The following is a 22,517-nucleotide window of genomic DNA, read 5'->3' on the forward strand; positions in this document are numbered from 1 at the left end:
CATGTGAGCGCTTAGTAATTGTTTTATTTAACATATTTTGATAGGGCGCTGCAGTAACAGATGGACGACTCAGAGCTGGAGATAGAATGGTGTCTGTAAACGGAGTATCTGTCAGTGGCTTATCACAACAGCAGGTTGTCACATTATTGCGCAATACACCAACACATTCTACTGTTACCATTGTTGTCGAAAGACCACAGACAGCTGCAGTCCAAACTGTCAGTGCTGTACATAATAGAACCCAAGTATGTGTTGCACTTTTGATTGTGATCACTTTGTTAATTACAAGCGTTTTTATTTTTGTATTTATTTTTTTGTAGCGAGTTGAACCTCAACCTAATTATAACAAATATAGAGATATGCAAGACACGGGGTCACCCAAGAAAACGCCGAATAAAGATGACGCCGGTCGAGTATCATCGATGGTACATGCAATCAATCAAAATCATAATAGTTCAATGAGAGGCCATATTAGGAAAAGTTCATCGAAAGATGATATTTTGTATAGAGAACAAGTTAATAAATCTGACCAATCATTGCAGGATGCTTTAAATTCTTCAAATACTGTAATTTTATATTTTTATTTATTTTCCTAATTTATAAAAGTGATAATTTAAATAATCGGTGTTGACTTTTAAGGTTTTGGGACTTCGACATCGTTCTGTGATGCGATTAGACATTCCAGTATATGACTCTGAAAAGGCTGGATTAGGTATAAGTGTTAAAGGAAAAGTGACCGTAGGGTCTAATCCTCAAGATTTAGGTATTTTTATTAAATCGGTACTCAACGGTGGTGCTGCTTCACGAGATGGAAGGTTTGTGCATTTTCATTGTTTTTTTTTTCTAATTTTTAAGTAATGTCTTATTTTATTTTTCTACAAATTTCAGATTACATACAAATGATCAGTTATTGAATATTAACGGTGTTTCGTTAGTTGGTCAATCTAATGCAGAAGCAATGGAAACACTTAGGAGAGCTTTAGTTCATACAAGAAGTAATATTCAAGGCAACATATCACTCACAATTGCGAGAAGAACAGGTGATGTTTTGTCATAACCGTAGATGTCTTTTTTAATTATCTTAGCACTCTGTATTTATAATTATTTTGATTTTTCTCAACAGAAAGTATGGATAGTATAGCGCGATGGAAGGACGACACACCTCCAAATGTTAACGAATCATCAAATTCTAATGATAATATCTTAACTCATTCCCAATCATTTTCACCGTCTCAAAATACTGTGATATATAATTCAAATTCTCCACATAAATCAATAAATTCAAATTTATCTAGAGAACAAAACAAATCAGTCGTTATGTTAGATTCTAATTATAATAAGAGTATTCAAGTCGATTCTAATTTAAGCAAAGTAGGTGAGCAGCACATAGGTAGTAATAATATCAATTCATCCAATTCCAAAAAGCATTCTTCCATTGTTAATATAAACAATAATAATACAACTTGGATAAATGACAAAGTTGAAGATAGTCGAAATTTCCAAGAAATGGATAATAAATTACGCGAAACAAGCGATAGAGACGCAAAGAGAGATAGTTTTGAATGGGGTAGACTAGATGGTTGGAATCCGGTTATTGATCGTTTGACTGGTTTGAGAAACGTTAGCTACTGTTTGGCTACCCAAGACGATTCTACTATATTAAACGGTGGACGAGAACATGTCTCAAGAGCAATGCATCCTCCGAATGCTTTGAGACATAATCTTCGTTCCTCCCAACCTCAACATAATGTTATAATTGAAGAAGATTATGGATCTAACAAGTTAGTATTGTCAATTTAAATATTACAAATGGTTTTAGAACACTTTTTAAATTTATTTCTTTATAATAGAAATGGACCTGGTGGCGTTTGGGAATCAGGTAGTGAGAGTGGTTGTGGAAATGATGCAATTGGATTCTCAAGAGATGCCGTCGGTCGTAGATCAATGTCTGAAAAGAGACATGCTGCAATGGATGCCAAAAACACAGGAACTTACAAAAAACTGAAAGAGCAACGAAGTGCCAACAGTGGTAGGTTTTTATTAATTTCCACGTTTATTTGGTTAATGTTCGACCTTATTCTGATCTCTTTTTCGGTTTGTTTTTGTAGCTGCACCAGTTGGACCCTCATTAGGAATGCGAAAATCTTCCAGCTTAGAATCTTTACAGACAGCCATTCAAGAAGTTACCCTTCATGGACACCATCATTTAAGACAAAATGATCCTCTTTATGGAAGGGTACATCAACGTAAGTTCGTTTAAATTAATAAATAATCTTTTTGTGTAATTCTTTATAACACTGTTTAACGATTTACAGCTCGAAAACATTGGTTGACAGATAATGGCAATGAAGGAATGGTTAGAGGAACTCCAACTCAATCATCACTGACTCATAAAAAACCTTCAATATTCAAATCATTGTCATCTATGTTAGGGTTAGTTTTTGTTTCCAAATTGTATGTTTTTTTGTTAATCTAATTTGTTGTTAACGCTCTGAAATTATTTAGATTTGGAAAACAGCGTCCTAAAATATCTGAAACACGTTCGGAAATATACAGCAGTGTTCCGAGTCGTTCTCATCCTGGCAGAGCTTCAGAAAAGTCCTTAAAGAGTGATGCTATCGAAAGATTGCAACAAGAAGCTCCACCAAAAAATTCCGACGGCAACAGCAATAGCGACGGTACAAATCAGGCAAGGCGCAATGAACAACAGCCTATTCACAATGGCACGCATAGCAGACAACCAAGCAGCGATAGACTAGCTGACGGCGAAGACAGATTGGTCGATTCGAGAGGGATGCAGTGGGTACCTCCTTACAGACATCCACCTTCTAGAACCGGTACAGGCAGTCATACAGTATCGCAGGTAAAAATATCGTTACTTCTGTCATAAATGATTTACTTTAAACGATTTTTTCATGAATAATTATTTTTCTTTTAGGTAATGGAAGGTCCTTGGGGAGGAGATCATTATGTTAACTATGATGAAATACAACAAAATCTCAAGTAAATAAGATTAGTCAATTTATTTAGTATAGCGTTTTCCTGGTTTTGAATTGCTTGATAAATATGCATCAGATAAAATGTTGTGTTTGTTTGTTTTGTTTTTTTTTTCCTATATTTATATTTGTCTTAGAAGCATACTCTTCGTTTTCATTTTCATATTTTGATGAATGGTTACGTTACTTTCAGTGCTCGACGAGAGAGATTGAGCGAAGTTCAAATTGGTCAAATGAGAAGACAGGTTCACGCACAGAGAGTAAAAGCAGAAGAAGAAAGGTATGTTCATATAATATAATTTTTTTTAAATATGTTGTGCTATTTATTTATTTATTTTTTTTAATTTTGCATTTTTGATTTCAGTAGGAGGGGTGCAGTCGGTGGCTACCACTCACAGAGAGCCGCAAGAGGAGAAATTCATCGACCACAATCTAATTTTTACGAATATGAAAGCATTCAACATGCGAGACCTATAAATGCCAAGTTGACGCAGTATCATTAACTTTTTTTTTACTAAAATAAGACTTGAAAGATCTCACCTCTGTAATAATATTGTACCATTTCATATTTTTAAGTAGATATATTTCTTTAATAAATTTTTATTTTTATTTCAATATTTGAGTATGAATTTTTTATTTTATTTTTACATTCTGTGATGTTTTCCAATGAAATGAAATAAATATATACATAAATAATATGCAAGCTATTTTTACTTTATGTTTTATAGATGTAACTGCGTAGCATAGAATACAGCGAATTTTGTGATGTTATAGTCAGTTAGATAATGTATGTACGTATAAAGTTCATGATTTTGTCTCATTTTAATTAAATGTTTTTTTTCTTAAATATTTGATATTTTTATTTGTGAAATTAGGAAGTTCAAACATTAAATAAATATAATGTTAAGGTTAACATTAATTATAATTTAATAAGAATAGAAGAGGACTTGCAAGCGAAAAAGTGACAAATTATGTAGTCTCAACTGACGTCATTATATTAATACTTAATATTTTAAGTTAAAACTCATTGCATATCATAGTTTACCAATTTTAGTATTATTATTATATTAATAATTAACTACCTATCGGTACAATATTTTTTTAGGTTGTGCGCACTTTTCATAAACATTTACACATATACTTTTTCAGAAACTGACTGTGTTATAATATTAATATTCTCGTAGTTCCACATATGCTGTAGGCGTTACATATTAATTTGAATAAATTATATAATATAATATAATATTTGGTAATTACCAAACAAATATACATTTTTAAAAACTAAACTATTGTATTCTGTTTATAATTCTTGTTAATATTATATTTATAAATTGGATCATGAATGGATATAAATTTAAAAATATACGATATTTCAGATTTTATTATAATTTTCTAGAAATATATTATTATTGTCTATTCAATCTTAAAAGTAAAGTTAATACAATCAAATTGTAATATCAAAGTAAACCGTCCTGAAATTATGTGAACAACAAATGTGTGAAAGAAAACATTGAAAAAGTAATAAATATACGTATAATTATATATATGTATGTACAACTTCTTATTTCAATAGTGAACATGTGTGCAGAACTTTTCATTCATAGAAATTTAAATTTCAAGGTGAATTGAATTGTATATTAAGTATGTTTGTATTCTATTAGTTTTTTACTATAATTCTGCTCATTAATGTTATGTGCCATTGATACTGTTTATCTGCTGTTAAAAAGTGTATCTTCATAAATCAATTATGTACATGAATTCATAATCATTATACATATGGTAAAACTTTGCTTTAATAGCACTTCACCATATCTGAAGCCGTAGATTTTTGCATTATAAAAACGTATTACAGGATTCATTATCAATTATCAACTGACGTGAATATTTGTACTGCCACTATTATTCGATAATTTTTATATTGTCAATATTCTACATAAAGTAATTTAAACTTTTGCAAAATCGGTTTTGTCACAAACTAATAAATACTTCAATCTAACTACTAAGCAGTAATAATTATGAATTTCTATTTATCTATGTCAGATTGAATCTGCACTTAATTAATTTCTATTAGTCAGCTTTATTAACGAAAATTTCCCAGTGAATTATTAAAACTTAATAAAAAAGGTTACTATGTAATATTGAAGGTGCTAATGAAACGGATATATCTATGTATGTGAATTCACTCGTTATAATTTACATTGTCACCATTATTATATTTAAATATTATACTCATGTGATTGTTAATTGAGATTGAAAAATAGTATTGTACATTAAAAATCAACATTTTGTATAAAATTAAAATGAATGGACAGTAAAGTTATACATGTTTTTTTTAATCAAAAATCCTCTATAATCCTTTAAACTTATAAATACAATATAATATAAACTAATTTTCAAATTAGGAATTCTTAAAGGCGGCTAAGAATCTAAACTAAAACAGTGCTTTTGTTATTTGTACTATTTGAGGCACAAATTAAATGAATAAAATTGTATTAGATCTAAACTAAACTAAATTCAGGCCACAACAAAATATATATTGCCCATGAAAGGTAAGTAGGTCGCTAAAGAATCTTAGGCTGGCTTTCAGTGGCGGTTTATCATACATGAAAATAAGCGCACGCTTGGGCCCCCCGAATCTTGGAAGCTCTGAAATAGGCCTTTTCTACCAAAATTTACAACTTACAAATTATTATCATTGTCCACAATACGTACGAAAGAATAAATTAAATTAATACCTATTTTATTACTAGGATTTTTTTAAATAGTATTTTATAATAGTACCTATTTTATTTAAAAAACTGTTAGTGTGTAGGCGGGGTAGGTATGTGTTGACCGTATCCCAGCCTAATGAAACACTGTTGTGCTTGTTTTTGTAAAGTTTTATTGTTTGCCTATGGTTGTACAAAGGTATTATATTTGGGCAAAAGTATGTCGTTCAGCGGTCTCTGGATATGGTAGAGTGTCGCTGGCTCGGCATTCAGCTATGTTCAGAAGGTCTCTGGATGCGGCAGTGTGTTGCTGGCTCGTTGTTCGGCTATGTTCAGAAGGTCTCTGGATGCGGCAGTGTGTTGCTGGCTCGTCGTTCGGCTATGTTCGGAAGGTCTCTGGATGCGGCAGTGTGTTGCTGGCTCGTTGTTCGGCTATGTTCAGAAGGTCTCTGGTCTGCTGCTGTGTGTCGACGCTTGCTGCTGTGGGTCGACTGGCGTTGTTTGGGTTGTACCTCCTTTTATAGTGTTTCTGGAATCACCTGACCCATGGTGGTGGTTGTTGATGCGTAAGCGAGGAATGTGCTTTTGTCGAGGGGTAGACTTTTCTGGAACGATTGGCGCCGTTCCGCTCGATGTAGTTTAATGGCTGCGGTGTGCTTCGACTGGTTTGTTTCCGCTCGACTGGTAGGGGCGTTCCGCTTGAGTTTAGTATAATGGCTGCAGGTGTGCTTCGACTGGTTTTATTCCGCTCGAGTGTGAGGGGTGGAACATTCTCGAAGGATTTGGCACCGTTCCGCTTGAGTTTAATATAATGGTTGCAGGTGTGCTTCGACTGGTTTTGTTCCACTCGAGTGTGAGGGGTGGAACTGTCTCGAAGGTTTTGGCGATTGATTCCAAGAAGTGCACGTGTTGTTTACGTGTGCGAGTTCTTCGCGGAATGTGGTTTGTTGTTGTGGAATATTCTTGAATGTTTCGATGACGATGACGATGACGAGATTCCTACAAGTGTTTCAAGTACATATAGTATGTAAATTAAAAAAATATGACTAAAATCCTAATGAAAAATCGGTAAACGGACTACTAGTCATATGTGAACCAGTCACAGGACAACTGGTCGCTCTAGATCGGTCACACGTGATCACCCATCACACTAAAACTGGTCACACCCAAAAATTGGTCACGAAAAAACCTGTCACACACAAAAATTCGACCAATTTTTAATGCTGGTGCACTGCAGAATAGAGGGTGGATTCTGATGTGGCTAAAATGCAGACAAAATACATTTTTTCTTATTCATGTGTACTTTATTGAACTTTTTATCGGGCCATGCTTTTAGGAACATCTAGTAGTTTGTTTTATTCTAGAATCGCTACGAGGATAACCGCCGCTACGAAAATCACTCGCGCAGATCTCCTGTCACACAGGAAAATTGCAATACAGGAAAATGCCCAAATCTCGTATAAAAGAAGCATTTGTTGAGCAATATTTGGGCAATTTTCCTGTGCGACAGGAGACCCGCACGAATGATTTTCGTAGCGGCGGTTTTCCTGGTAACTATTCACATTTAGGATATAGCCGTATACCATACCCGCTATCCCGTTATTTCCCCGAATTATAGTTTAGGTGTGTTACAAGCTGTAAATTGCAACAGCAATCCACAAGTATACAACAAAACAACCTAAATATAATTATTTCGACTCTCATTTCTTTCGGCCTCCCGTGTGCGTTGCACACATTTGTACATATGGTACGGCTTTGTCCCTACCGTTTATGTAATTATAAAATAATTTTTGAAAATACTCTATAAATATATGGTCGGAAATAGAGCGGCTATGAACAGGTACGTCATATTTGACATTTGACAGATCTGTTTGCGTGTCATTAAAGTCTCTGATTTTGATTAGTGTTCATTGGTATTAGACTCATAATATTCACAATTGTTGAAATTAGTTTTGAAGTATTTAATTATGTCCTGGCTAAGTGATTTGGCTGACAGAGCAGAAATATTATTAAACAAAATAGATCAAAATGCAGCAGCAGTTTTACAAGAAAAGGATAAAAAGGCCTTGACTTATACGATTCCAGTAGAAAAAGGAGTCGTTACAAATGAAGAAAAACAATTTAATGGATATTCTTCGGCTAGTTCTAGTATAGAAAGTAGTACTACTGCATCATTTTCTACGTTAGAACAAAATCTAATTAATAATAAACCCAAGCTAAAGGTATCGAAAAAATTAGGACTTAACTCCCCAAAAGCCAAAAATTCTTCATCGCCTTTAAGGCTTAAAGAAATTGTTGTGCCTGAAATAGAACACCAAATGGAGAATCCATCAATAAACTTGTCACAAATTGAAAACATTGAAGGTAAATATTTCCCAGTTGATTTTAATATTGATGCACTTTTTTGCTATTTATTCATGATGTACTTTTAAAGAAGTTTCATGTTCGACACCTGAAAATACTACAGTGAATACAGACTCTTCGATTTTATTTGACGAAGAAAATGCCATGGATTTTGAAAAAGAAATGTTAAAAAATGAAATTTCCGTTGTAAATAATGAACTGTCTTTATTGTTAACGAAAGTAAAGAGCGCTGAAAAAGGTATATTTACATAATAGCTAGGAAATGACAAAAGTTATAATAAAAGTGGTAATTATTTTTTTCCATTTTTATTTATAGCACAAGCACAATTTTTGCAAATGGAGACAACTTATTTACAAGTATTAAAGGAAAATGAACAATTGAAAAATATGACTTCATCTTATGACAACACATCACAAAATTGTGATGTGTCTGTGGAATCTCACAATGATATTATACAATCTTTACAAGAAGATAAAAAATCTTTAGAAGAAAAGTAATCTATATTTATATATTTAATCATTTTCTTAAAATTTTGTTGCAACGAGATAATATTTTTAATGGTATTATTAATTACAGAATTAATGAATTAGATCTTCAAATTGTTTCAAATAAATCAATGCAACGTGAATTTGAAATTGAATTGAAATCATCACAAGAAATGTGCCAGGATCTTTCCAACCAATTGGAAAAGGCGAGAAATGAAACTTCCAATATACTCAGTGAATGGAAGAATTATAAGATTCGCGCTAGTAATACATTAAATATGAAAGAAAAAATTATAGAACAATTGGGAAGTCAGGATAATGGGGAAGCGTCTACTGTAGATTCATTAGATTCTCAGTTAAATCAAATAAAGTATTATTATATTCAATTAATTAAAAATTATAAATATAAATATAAATATTATGTCAATTATGTGATTATTATTCGGTTTTAGAATTGATCAAGAGGTATCTGAACTTAGAGCTGAACATCGCAATAAAATAAAGGAAATTGAGCAGCTTGAAAATAGAGTGAAACTATCAGAGAAACAAACATCTATATTCAGAGAAGCTTTAAAGCAAGAAAAATCTGCCAGGGATATTGCCGAAAAAAATGTCAATTCTCTCAATAAAGTATGTTGTCAAATTCTCATTCTGATAAAATATGCAATACAGTGTCACTGTCATTAATGCGATAGCTCCTATCAATGCGGAAAATACTTTAAAACTATGTATTTATTTATAAAAATCCACATTTTTCTCCAGGAACTGAAATCTTTGCATTCTGAAACTGCCAAACAAATATCATCTCTTCGTGTAAAATTTAAAGAACACAAATTTGGAGATTCTGAAAAACAAACGAGGTTCAAGTTTTATAATTTTTATTCAAATGTATATTTGATTTCACATACAAAGTAAATTTAATAGCTGAAGTGTTTATAACAATTTTTTTGGTTTTCATGTTGTAGTAATTTGGCTATGAATTCATTAAATGTAGCTGAATCTGGAGACGAAAGGGTACGTTCATTAACCCAAGCATTAGTAGCCAAACAAGCTGCTTTGGAAAGCGTTACAACTGATAGGAATGCACTTCGACTTCAATTGGAAAAAACCGAGGTATGACGTATGTATTTATAAATATTTATTTTTAATGAATTGTTTTACAATGTCCGAGATTGCTCATTTTCAGACTAAGTATCGTTCAGATCTTGTCAGCATGCGAAATAATCAACCAAGAATAATTAATGTAAATGATACAGACGACGGTAAGTATCATATACACAAGTACACTATAAAATTATATTCATATATATGATGCATTCAGAATTTCTTCGAAATTCCAGTTAAAGCAAGATTTCCTCTACTTTTACAAGAATCACCTTGGGACTCTGGGCTATCCCGCCGAGTTAAAAAGGCCTATTCATCTTTAGACACCTTCAGCGTCAGGGTTGGGGTATTTTTAAGACGTAATCCAGTTGCTCGAATTTTTATCATATCGTACATGGTGAGAGTTATGCATTTTTATTATTAATGATTTACTAATTACACTGAGCAACAAAAAATCACGTTTTTGAGTTACCAGAACGGAGACTAACCAATCTTTACTAAGTTTGACCCACTAAATTCGAATATGATAATGATTTTTGTTGGTTGGTGATCGTTTACGAGATATGAGCGTTTAAAAAAATGCGCGGTTTTTACACTTTTTTGGCTTTTGCGGTCTTAAACTCAAAATCTAGTATTGTTGTGCTCAAAGTGAGTATTGGAACTAATAGTCAGATGTTTTTTCTATTGATTGTGATTTTTTATTGTTTTAAAAAATTTATAATTAATTGTCTAGCGAATTTTAAAAGTCAAAAATATATATTTTTTTACGGATTTTTTCTCCGTGCTATTTTGCGTTTATTTGTAAGTTTAACGCAAAATAGCACGGAGAAAAAATCCGTAAAAATATATATATTTTTGACTTTTAAAATTCGCTAGACAATTAATTATAAGTTTTTTAAAACAATAAAAAATCACAATCAATAGAAAAAACATCTGACTATTGATTCCAATACTCACTTTGACCACAACAATACTAGATTTTGAGTTAAAGACCGCAAAAGCCAAAAAATTGTAAAAACCGCGCATTTTTTTAAACGCTCTTATCTCGTTAACGATCACCAACCAACAAAAATCATTAAAATCAAACTTAGTAAAGATTGGTTAGTCTCCGCGCTGGTAATTTTTTTGTTGCTCAGTGTTATTAAAATGACTAAATTACTATATTTTTTATTTTAGATGATTCTCCACTTTTGGGTGCTAATAGTACTTTGCACGTATACTCCAGAAGTTCATTCCAAACAATAATTTGACAATGGCGCAGTATTCTAAATATGTATTGTAATTAGGGCGAAATTGTATATTCTAACATGATGTAATTTTTTATGTAAATTTAAAATTGTTATTAAATGTATTATGTAAGGAAAAGATTGAAATTTATTTCCCAAGTAACTAAATATCCAAGAAAAACCGAAATACCTAATATAAAATCGTCAAAATAAGCTGCAGAGATTAGGGTGGTTGGTAGCGCTGAGAGTACTAATAACATTCAGGTTGTCGGCCATGATTGTGCAGCTGTCACTTTGACAGTGGGCTGGACAGCGAGCGTTCTATCAGCTCACGGGTACGTTGGGATGGAGTTCGACAACGAGGATGGATTTCCAGGACTATACCACGGCGAGCCAGGAAAAAGAAACAATGATAGTGACTGTAATATCCTTTTCAATACCCACATATGTATTATTTAAAAAAGCCATTTGTTCATTCCTACTTCCGCGCTATCGAATGAATGTCGGTGATTTCGTTTAATTTACAAAGTAAACATTGATTAGCATGCGAAATTTATATTTTAATCCCTATTTTATTATTTAGTTTTAATTAACCTAAGATAACTTATAAGCTTGCTTACTAATGAGTTTAACCCATGCGTCTTTTATTATGTATTAGACAGCGACGATGGTGAGAAACCAAGTAAAAAAGACCTTTTGATTGGACGTAGGAAAGATAAGAAGGAATCAAAAAAAGATAGAGGCTACGCTGCTTTGGAGGGTGAAAGCTCGCCAGAAGAAGAAACTGAAACCAAGTAAATGCTTCAAATAATGATTGTGAATTGATTTAGCTCATATACAAAATAATTGCATTTTGATTGTGTTTTAAAATTGCTTGATTACAATTGTAATTTTAAATTGCAGAAGCCCCTCAAAATCAAAAAAGAGTAAAACGTTCAAATTTCCTTCTAAAAGTAAGGAGAAAAGAGAAAAATCACGAGACAAGGAAAAGGTTGGCGAAAAGGAGTTAAAAGAAAAGGAGAAGGAACAACTTGAAAAAGAGAAAAAAAAAGAAAAATTGAAAAAGGAAAAGGAGAAGCGCGACAAAGTTAAGGAAAAGGTAATTTTTTTTTCAAGAAAATTGTTTTATTTATATTACATATTAAAATTTCGTTTGATACTTCATTACAGGAAAGAGAAGAAAAAAATAAAAACAAGGAACTAAAAGACAAAGAAAAGCTCAAGGATAAAGACAAAGACAAAAAAGAAAAGAAATCTAGTAAATTGCAACCAGCAATTGCTGTTGGAGTACCCTTTGAAGAAATATTTACACTCGGAAGTAAAATCAATTAAAATTTTTATACAATTCTTCATGCATTATCTTTTCGTATTAATTTATTATAACATTGCCAAATTCCAGTTACTCAACCTATATTTGGTGTACCCCTTGGGCTAGCCGTCGAGAGGTCTCGATGTCATGATGATACAAATTTACCATTAGTTATTAGAGATTGTATCGATTATCTCCAGGTTAGTTTTTACAAACTTTTTATTATTTACTTTTTAATGTTGTGTTATTTATATTCACGAAAAGTATGACAAGAGTAGTGGATATAGTGGAGAGAAGGAAAAGATTGAAATGCTAGAACATAGCTAGAAGAATGGACAAAAGAAGTGCTAGAATGGTACTCGAGAGAATGTAAAAGAGTAAAAGGAATATGAGTAGACGATATTAGAATAATGTGTGGGGTGAGATGAGAGTTGCACAAAACAGAGACAAATGGAAGCGTGTTGGATAGGCCTTCATCCAGCAGCGGATGGTGAATGCCTGTAAATGATGATATAATTCAAACTTATTAATTTTTAGGAACATGGCCTTCAATCGGAATTATTATATCGAGCAGAACCCCCAAAGCCAAAAATGCAAACACTTAAGCAACAATATACTGATAGAGAACTAATTTCCGATTCGGAGTACGATATACCAACAGCATGTGGTTTACTCAAATTATTTATATCGTGAGTATTTTCATTTCGCACTAATTTTACGCTATTCTGTGTGTGTGTGTCCCAACGTTAGCCAAACATAATAATGAATCGATAAAAAGCCTAAACTTTGTATAAATTCATTCGGAATCGAACCTGCGTACCCTCGCGCGAACACAAATATCCGAAGCCAATGTCGAATTTTCAATTGGCCTTTTTTTAAAACATTAATTTAAATTTTTTCTTTCTCGCCATCTAAAAATACGTAATAATAATTTTATTTAGCGAGGTTTTGAACCATTTTTTGGTTTTCATATTAAACAATTAAATATATATTTTTTAATTAAAATTAATTATATTTTAACGATATTTGAAAAATAAAATGAAATTGAGATTGCGGAACAGTACACCACGACGGCTGAAAGAGGAAGCGTTCTGAATTTAATTTATAATATTCAAGGTTGCGAGATCAATGACCGGGGTTTGCTGATACATAATTGTAGGTATTAGGTTTTGTAAACTAAACATACAAAGCTTATGCTTTTTCCTTATGAGCTTTTTTCATATTATCCGATTGCCGATTCCGATTCCGACTTCGATTTTGACTTTGGGTTTTATAATTGTATTATTATTTTTTATTGGATAATTTAATTGACATAACCTATGCGAAGATATTTCATCCGGCTTACCACTTAGATATACATATGTATATATGTACATACATATATATATATATATATATATATATATATAAACGGGAGCGATTTATTATATGTTTATATACATATACATATGTATGTATTATTAATTATTATCGTACATCGATTTCGATTCCTTTTTCAGTTCCAATTCCCAATTTTTGTTTAAGTTCCGAATCCCGATTTCTGTTTCACTTCCGATTTCCGATCCCTGTTTCAGTTCCAATACCCTATTTCTGTTTCAGTTCTGATTCCGATTAATTATTACTATTCGTATTGTAACTTTATTAAATCATGTATCACTTTGTTTCCGAAACCACCTGTTGAAATTTTAACGGGCATAACACTAGTATATATATATAACGTTAACTATTCCATATCCAATGGTTATTTTTTATTTAGTGAATTACCAGAACCTGTGTTGACTACTGAGTTGTGCTCTACATTTGAAGACATGGCAAAGCAACCCACGCCAACATTGGGACCGCTCGTTGCACAATTACCGACGAGTAATCGAGCACTTTTAGGTTGGCTTATTACACATTTCACCAGTGTTCTATCTCATGAAAAGGTATAGATAGCCAAATTATGATTATTAGAACTTCATTTCACTGCGATAAATTAAATTTATACATTTATTACAGACAAACAAGTTAAATATACAAACTCTGGGTACTTTGCTTGGTCCTACACTAGACATGTCGACTAATCTGCTCTCTACTTTTATCAGCAATTCTAAAACCTTGTTCCCCGACATTATTTTATCTAGGTGAGTCTCTTTACAAATGTACTTTTGAAAAAGTTCAAGTTATATTTAAAATTTCTGGTATATATATATTATTACTTTTGAGCCCGTACTTGAGTTGTTTATTTACTGAGCTAAAATAGATTCAACGTTAACAAGATAAGAACACGAAATGATTTTTTTCTGTGACTGTTGCGCATTAGCTGTTGTGTGCCATCAGGTATAACTTATGTTGCATATTTAAAATATAAAACTTTGTTAAAAAGCATTATGTTCAGTTCAGATCATTTTAAATTGAAGAATAATAATAAATCAAGTACCGGGTGTTTCTCTATGGTTTTCAACAGGTTGGAAAATAGACGCAAACCATATATGTACAGTTTAAAATTAGTAATTTATTCATCTGCAGTAGTTTCTGTAAATATTATTCTATATGATATGCTTTTTATACAGATATGTACCTCCTTTAACATCAACTGCAAGACTTCCTGAAAACGTTGACGATATTAAAAAAGAACTGCGCAAACAAGAATCTCTATTAAGTCAAATCCATGCTGAAATGCATGCAGGTTCTGTCTGTAAAAAAAGAGAAGAACAATTATGGGAAGGGCAGAGAATTGTAACCCAATTGAAGGTAAATATTTTATATGTACATATATTTGCATTTTATATATATACGTAGATATTTCATCGGAAAGTCTCTGACGAGTCTAAAATTTTCATGAATATTTCAGCGCAAACTCAGATCTGTCCAAAAATCTTTTGATGTTCCTAATGTCGCCCAGACACAATTGTCAATCGATGAAAAACAAAGTGAAAACATTGAAAAAACATCACAAAATGAAACTGCTATTCAGTCTACGTCTAATTCAAGTGAAGACATAGTTCAGCAGCCCGCAAAGATTCCCACTACAAGCATACCTCAAAATGAATCCAAAGCGCCATTTTTGGACAAAGCTACCAACGATACCGAAACTGACGGAAAAATTAGTTTTCCTACTGGAAGTTTCGAGGATAATTTCGAAAATTTCGATGAAATAACAGAATCCATAACAACCAATTCCAATAAAAACGATATGACCGATTCCATGTATTCCACCAGTTCCGAAACGGCGCAAATTAAAGACGAAAAACCTACGCTGTCAGAAGAGGAATTGCAACTGATGAGATCACAGCTTGAGCATGCCGAATATTTACAATTGAAGTCAATACTTCAAGCGAAAATAAATTCTGAAAGGTTTGAAATCGTCAAACTGAGAAGTCACATGGCTATCAAAAATAAGCAAGAGAACAACGTAATACAAATGCAGAACGCGAAGGATGTCGCTAATGTGCAAAATTATACAGATAGCGAAATAGAAGAACGGCATAGGTTGCTAAAAGAAAATATGCTGTTGGAGCAGAAACGTTTATCTCTGGCTAATCAGATATTTCAAGAACGAATGTCATGTGTTCAATTAAAAATACAAATTGCTATGAATGAAATTCTCTAATAATGTTCGCAAAACTATAAAAAAAACCTATCGTAAATATTTTCACTGTTAATAAATAATGCATATTATATTTTGTGATGATACAAATACATGTTCTTATATATTGACAAGTTGATATATGTATATCAATTCTTCAAATTTTAAATTTTATGTAAAACTCATGTCAAAATCGATTGATTGTTCATAAATTTATATTTATTATCGAAAAATTTTAGCATAAATTGATTTATTATTTTAAATACATATCTTTACATAAGCATTAAGTATTGTTTTACTTATTTAATTTTTCTATTGCTATATTGAAAATTGACTAATTAAAACTAATTTTAATATCACAAAGCTTTCATATTGCGTGCATAATTAATTGTCCAAAATAAGTCACGAAACGGAATACTGAATAAAAATTTTGCTAATTTATCAAATCTTGATCTAGATTTTGAACAGCCTTTTCCAGATCAAATAGATGACTGTCTATAATGCTGGGAGCAATTGATCTCATTGCTGCTGCAAGTCGATAAACATATTCTTTATTTGTTCCACTCGGACCAGAGCAAGATACAATTTGCTTGGCGATCGTCTCAATATCTGCTTCACCTATTAAAATCACATGTCAAATTTTAAATAGTTATCTTTAGTTATATTTTACTGAACGTCAAACAAATCATTTGTACCAGCAAACGAGACATTGTCAGGCGTAGCGACATATATTATTAACTCAAACGGGTGTAAATCTGAATCTAGATTTGGATAGAATTTAACAGACGTTTTGGTGTATCCGTTTTTTTCTCTGAAATCTAAGTGATTTGAAACAACTTCGATATCTTCTTCACAAATTTCATATGCTGTACCCCAAACTGTATCGTTTTCATCACCTGGTATCAGGGTAACGACACGACCTGGCTGAAAAATACATTAAGTCATATAAATTTTTTAAATCAAAATACGTTTTATTGAAAAATAAACGCAAAGTATGTCATATGAATAGCATTTTGTATGATTAATTAGCATATCTATTGTGACATGCTTGTGATGTACCTAAGTACAACCTTGTGAGGAAGTCCACGGTGGTCGATACTATGCTGATAGAAACGGCGAACATATCCACGGATGTGTCCCACAACTTGTCTTTTTATCGGAAAATCCACTTTCCATATTAATGATCCATACCCAAAAATCCACATGTCTGATTTTTAATTTAAAATATAGTTCTGTCTAATGCCAGTAAACAATTAATAAATTGTAATAAAAGTTATATAGTTAAAAATTTTAAATCTCTGGGGTTTTTTGACAGTCAAGTGGTGAATTATTACAATTTTAATTAATGACAAGATTCAAAAAGACTAACGGTTGTGTAAAGTCTAGTTTTAAGTATGAAATCGCAGGATCAACAATGACAGTTCGCAGACATCCGAATGTAGTGTTACCAGTAAGGAAGCCATGTCGTTAATTGCCAGTAGAAAAATATAAATAAGTGAATTTTGTCATTACATTCGGTAATTGAATTATAACGCACATTGCGATCGCCCAAAATGCCGTAGAAATCGCGAATACGGAATATTTGGCACTCGAGTTCTCGTTAGTATGATGGACTTTTTGGCTGCCAGATGTTCCCTTATAGAGATTTTAGTGACTTTTGAGCGAGCGCTTTGTGGGCAATAATAATCACCGAACCTTTACATTCATACCTAGGTAAGGGCGAAATCACACAGGGAAGAATTGCACGTCGTGTGCTTGGCTCCCCGCTGTGGGGGTTCTCCTACATTTCTTCAAATATGGATACACCGTTATCGATCACTGTCAAGCAAGGTTAAATACAAGGATAACATTTTACCGAAAACACTCCAGGGGGTGATTTTGGAACGGTGTGTGCTGGGCGTGTCTTGAATATGCGCTGGGCATTTCACATTTTTTTCGCATATTTAAAAGCATCTAAAAAACCATGTGCCACGTTCATTGTTGTGTGCTTTCGCTCTAAGATACAGTAAGTACAATTGTGGATTACGGAGTTGTTGGCTACTTGAATTTTAATTCAAAAAAATAAGAACCCTATGGAACCAATTATTTTATCGACGGTGTTCCTGTTCATTACTGACTGATATCAATAAATTAATTTAATAAATAAATTGGTGTTGGATTTAATTAAATAAGAGGAAAAGTCTTGTAAACAACGACTATATTGTTTCCCCTGTTTAAAAATGGATAAATTCATTGATCATTTCATCTTAAAATTTTATTTCTGTTAGTGTAATCATTTCATAAATTAAAGTTTCCACTAAAAATATAACCTTTGATTTTCAATTGTTTTTATACTGTTTCAAAAAAAAATTATATGACTAAAAATAAATTTTTATCAATAAAATCTATTGAATAGAAAAAATATACATATTTCAATCATTTTCGTTTACATTTCAAAGACTTCACGTCTAGAGAAAATCGTTAATAGATAATTGGGTTATCGATTGAAAGGTTTCCGATACAATATCAACAGCAATTAAGTGACGCATATTCGTATATGTAGGGCACAATTTATTTGTTTGCATACATATGTACATATGTATGTATTTACAGTGGCGTGCCCAATATTTAGGTTTGGAAGAAGGCAGGCCCCGGTCCAGCTTTCTTGCAATTTTTTTTTGCCGCCCCTTATTTATTATTATTTAAAAAAAAATTATTTCTAAATCAAATTTTGTAGGTATTTTTGAAAAATTAAAAAAATATTTAAAACCATCTACAGCCACTCACCATCCACTGCTGGATGAAGGCCTCGTCTCTGGTTTGCGCAACTCTCATCCATCTCACCTAACACATTTTCCTAATTTCATCTAACCATCTTCCCCGTGGTCTTCATTTTACCCTTTTGCATTCTCTCGGGTACCATTCTAGCACTTTTTTTGTCAATCTTTCGTCCATTCTTCTAGCCACGTAGCCCGTCCATTGTTTATTTCTTCTTCTTTACTGCCGGACATGTATATTTGACATAAATATAAATAATTATTTACTACTTCTACTAGTTTATCACCTAAATGAAATGCACATACAATAACTATTGAACATAAATTTGGTCTTATCTACGTTAATTTTGAATCCTACTTTCCTATTTTCTCTGTCCAGCTGTGTTAGTCTGTTAAGGGGGAAAACACACAGTATGTGACGTCACGTCCTTCTTTTTTTTGCTTTAGCTTCCCGTTGGGACCGTGTTAACAATGGGTGTTCTCCAAACCGAATTTGAGTGCACTTGCACGTGCAGAATGCATATGTCATATATGTATATTGGGAGGTCAACCGACAAGTTTCTCCTACATTTCTTTAAATATGGGATTCACCATGTCGATCACTGCCAATAAAGATGAAAGTCTGAAAACCGAAGATGACTCAAAAAGAGACCGTTGGTTTTTAGTCCAACTGTATCTCATTTCAAGTTCCTGAAAACTCTCTCAAGTACCGCATTGAATAATTTGGGCGAGATGGCGTCTCCCTATCTTGCTCATTTTCATATGATAATATTATAAATAAGAATTTTAATTTTTTAAAAATACCTATAAAATTTGATGTTATAAAATTATGTTTTAAAATAATAATAAATAAGGGGCGGCAAAAATATATATTGAAGGGTCACCCAACATCTTAAGTATTTGCGGAGCGTTACAAATGTGCAACACATTTGTGTTTTATAATTTTTTATTTGTTGACATTAATTTCTTTTTTCTTTACGTCAATTTTTGTTGCCCTCGAACCTGCCGCCCCTGGGGAAATGCCCAGTTTTTCACCCCCTAGATCTGGGCCTGGAAGAGGACAGGAGGGGTAAATTGAATGGTTTTGTTTTCAAATTCAATCAAATTTGTTAAATGGTTATACAAATCAATTCAAATAATGAATTTTATAAAAACTTGTACTATCTTTCTATTTATTTTGTTTGGGGGCAAAATATGTAGTAAGTTTGTATATATATATTTATATATATACATATACAATGGTCCAAATTTAAACTTAAATAAATAAATCATATATGTATATCCACATACTTATTTAATAATTTAGGAAACGGGCATTGGCGTAACTAGAAAATTTGGGCCCACATGCAAATGTTAGCAAAAAGCCCCCCTTTTAGTATTTTTTTTATAAAAATTAAATTGATAATTTTTTTTCCTCACCTTCAAAGTCGCAAATTCTGCAATTACATCTTTCAAAGACACTTTAGAAGCATCTTCATGTTAAATTGATAGTAGTGCTAATTCACTGAGTCTGGGTTGATTCATCAAATTTCTTTTGTAGTCTTTTATTAATTTAGTAGAAAAGGAATTCAAACATTATGTTTGAAAAAAAAACACAAGTAAATAAGGTTATCGAATATTTTATTTAAGATTAAATAACTATCCGAAAATCTTAAACGATATCAAATGCGAAAACGTCTCTCTGGCGTTTCTAAAAGAAAACTGAAGATTCATAATATATGTACGTACAAATGAAACGAAAATATCTTATTAACCATTGTTTCTTATTTTTTATTATAACATTACAGACAAATATTATAACTGTACCATAACGGAAAACTATTACATGTCATGAGAAGGAGTACAACATCGTGAAAATTTGACATGCAATATGTTGCGTATCAAATTTGGAGTATATACTTTTAACTAGTGCTTCTTATTAATAATATGAATAATTTTAAGAAAACTTTATTTTAAGATTTAAGATTTTTATTTGTTAAATGTCTAGTATTTTTATTTAAAATCCTTTTGGGCCCATAAAGTGGGCCGCATGCACCGAATGTCCGTGCGGCATAATAGTTACGCGCCTGGCACCAGGGCATTAAGAAAATATTTTTTGCATAATACTACATATTTCAAAAGAGTCAAAGTTTAGTGGTGCATAAAAAACAGATCATTTTTTTAATATAAATTATGTTATTTTGACATTAATATTTTATACTGATTACGGTATTAAATCCGACTCAAACTGGAAAGTGCACGCGTTCGAATTTTGATGCTTTTATTTTGACTAGTTCTAATCAATAAATTGATATATTATATTATACTGGTTTTTATATCCGGCTTCACTCGGTATTTGTAATATAAACAGCTTAAACATGGCGAATCTAATAGTAAATATTCATTTGTTTTTTTTATTAAATTTATTTGATTCGAAAAAAATATATATCGAATCGTCATAGAAATTGTTTTGTTAACGAAGTTGCCAATCAAATATACAATTAAGTCTCTTTAGAAATTATATATTAAATGTATTATATATTATACCAGAATCCCCCCCCCCCCCCCCCGGTGTTATTCGAATAAAAAAAAATCGAATCATCATAGAAACTTCGATTTGTTTTCGATGTTACCAACCAACATTACATATTTATTTACATACTTACATACATACAAAGTCTCTTTCGAAATTATATATTAAAGACTAAATATTGAATATAGTTAAGCAAATTTAAATGCTAAATCAAATCGCAAGACCGTTATATAAAACTAATATCTACTGAATGTAATTACTAACAATGTTTCGCATAGTTGTTTATACATATATGACATTGCTCTCGTTTTAAGTAATTATGTAAATTTATTTCCGGAAATCAAATCGATCAATTCATCCAGTTGCAACTGGATAAATCATGCAATAAAGGTCAATAGAAAGATCCAGATACGAAATCGACCCTCAACGTTGGTCAAAACCGCTTGTAGCTTATTATTTTGATAATAATTAAGAAAGTCAATAGGAATGTACAGCTCGCATAGAATATGTCCCAAATTTAAGCTAATAAATCCAAGAAACTCAATTTACTATTGGATATTTAATAGTAGACTTTTCCTTTATGTGATCGATTCTACTAAATTTTTTTTGAAACGAAATACCTTCTTTCGTCAATCAATTGTTTGAATGAAATATGAAGTGTGCAGCATTCAATTGACATGTAGTACGCTGCACATGTAGAAAATGCTTATCCAATATGTAGGTGTTTATGTGATTCATCAAAGATAATGAAAATAAAACCATACAAAAACAAGCATCATCGGATTCAATTATATCTATATACATATATAAAAATTAATGTCTGTGTGTGTGTCTCGAATAGGCTGCTAAACCACTGAACCGATTACGATGAAACTTTCAGGATTTGTTGTGTGCATGTCCGGGAAGATTACTGTGAAAAAATCGCCCAAAAATGGGAACGGAAACAGGAAAACCGGGAATTAGTGTCTTTGCAACGCAATAATTTCAAATGTTTTCGCGTCGCGACCTGCGTTCTTAGGGTAAAATAAACAAACAATTGTATTATTTCAAATATGTTCACTGCCTGAAAAAAAACGGGAAAAAACGGGAACGGAAACGGGAAAAACGGGAATGAGTGTCATTGCAACGCAATAATTTCAAATGTGTTCGCTACCTGCGTTTTTCCGACAAATGGGAACGGGAACGAGAACGGGAACGGGAATTGCATGCGTTATTATGGCATTGCAACGCATGCCGGGGTTCAGCTAGTTATATTATTATATATATAAAAATGAATGTCTGTGTGTGGGTGTGTGTCCCGAATAGGCTCCTAAGCCACTGAAGCGATTACGATAGAACTTTCTGGATTTGTTGTATGCATGTCCGGGAAGATTACTGTGAAAAAAAAACGGGAACGGAAACGGGAAAAAAGGGAATGAGTGTCATTCGCTATAATTTCAAATGTTTTCGCGTTGCGACCAGGGTGTTCGCTGCCTGCGTTTTTCCAAA

General features: G+C 32.2%; 4 protein-coding genes across 7 annotated transcripts in view; 3 read left to right on the forward strand and 1 right to left on the reverse strand.

Moving 5' to 3' along the window:
- baz (par-3 family cell polarity regulator) overlaps positions 1–5,309 on the forward strand; it is a 43,384-nt gene extending 38,075 nt beyond the window's left edge. The window contains exons 8-19 of one of the 2 annotated variants that reach the window (XM_077429267.1): positions 45–245; positions 321–566; positions 640–815; positions 889–1,040; positions 1,124–1,781; positions 1,851–2,029; positions 2,109–2,246; positions 2,316–2,433; positions 2,506–2,863; positions 2,939–3,003; positions 3,190–3,276; positions 3,361–3,686. In XM_077429267.1, the coding sequence (XP_077285393.1) occupies positions 45–245; positions 321–566; positions 640–815; positions 889–1,040; positions 1,124–1,781; positions 1,851–2,029; positions 2,109–2,246; positions 2,316–2,433; positions 2,506–2,863; positions 2,939–3,003; positions 3,190–3,276; positions 3,361–3,499 (2,517 nt within the window). In that variant the 3' untranslated portion in view covers positions 3,500–3,686. Of the gene's footprint in view, positions 1–44; positions 246–320; positions 567–639; positions 816–888; positions 1,041–1,123; positions 1,782–1,850; positions 2,030–2,108; positions 2,247–2,315; positions 2,434–2,505; positions 2,864–2,938; positions 3,004–3,189; positions 3,277–3,360 lie in introns of both variants that reach the window. The other variant, XM_077429266.1, reaches the window with a different exon arrangement.
- A 2,213-nt stretch (positions 5,310–7,522) lies between these two features.
- Positions 7,523–11,163, forward strand: Golgin84 (golgin A5). Of its 2 annotated transcripts, none has more exons than XM_077430216.1 (10): positions 7,523–8,068; positions 8,139–8,306; positions 8,385–8,562; positions 8,646–8,924; positions 9,007–9,184; positions 9,317–9,414; positions 9,520–9,667; positions 9,741–9,816; positions 9,895–10,055; positions 10,835–11,163. In XM_077430216.1, the coding sequence occupies exons 1-10, from the start codon at positions 7,672–7,674 to the stop codon at positions 10,901–10,903; spliced, it is 1,752 nt and encodes a 583-aa protein (XP_077286342.1). In that variant the 5' UTR covers positions 7,523–7,671; the 3' UTR covers positions 10,904–11,163. The 2 variants fall into 2 exon arrangements, with proteins under 2 accessions (XP_077286342.1, XP_077286343.1); XM_077430217.1 differs by having other exon boundaries at positions 9,901–10,055.
- Positions 11,136–16,046, forward strand: Rlip (Ral interacting protein). 2 transcript variants are annotated; one of them, XM_077430214.1, is made up of 10 exons: positions 11,136–11,305; positions 11,543–11,678; positions 11,788–11,983; positions 12,055–12,202; positions 12,284–12,393; positions 12,731–12,882; positions 13,950–14,118; positions 14,192–14,316; positions 14,746–14,926; positions 15,027–16,046. In XM_077430214.1, the coding sequence occupies exons 1-10, from the start codon at positions 11,230–11,232 to the stop codon at positions 15,783–15,785; spliced, it is 2,052 nt and encodes a 683-aa protein (XP_077286340.1). In that variant the 5' UTR covers positions 11,136–11,229; the 3' UTR covers positions 15,786–16,046. The 2 variants fall into 2 exon arrangements, with proteins under 2 accessions (XP_077286340.1, XP_077286341.1); XM_077430215.1 differs by having other exon boundaries at positions 11,169–11,305; positions 11,791–11,983.
- On the reverse strand, positions 15,765–17,234 carry LOC143911358 (putative glutathione-specific gamma-glutamylcyclotransferase 2). The gene is made up of 3 exons (XM_077430218.1): positions 16,832–17,234; positions 16,457–16,685; positions 15,765–16,379 (listed from the first exon to the last, which is right to left on the reverse strand). Exons 1-3 carry the CDS (start codon positions 16,964–16,966, stop codon positions 16,195–16,197), a joined length of 549 nt encoding a protein of 182 aa, XP_077286344.1. The 5' UTR covers positions 16,967–17,234; the 3' UTR covers positions 15,765–16,194.
- Positions 17,235–22,517: the final 5,283 nt, after the last annotated feature.

Source organism: Arctopsyche grandis, chromosome 4 (assembly GCF_051622035.1).
Source record: "Arctopsyche grandis isolate Sample6627 chromosome 4, ASM5162203v2, whole genome shotgun sequence".
Lineage (NCBI taxonomy): Eukaryota > Metazoa > Arthropoda > Insecta > Trichoptera > Hydropsychidae > Arctopsyche > Arctopsyche grandis.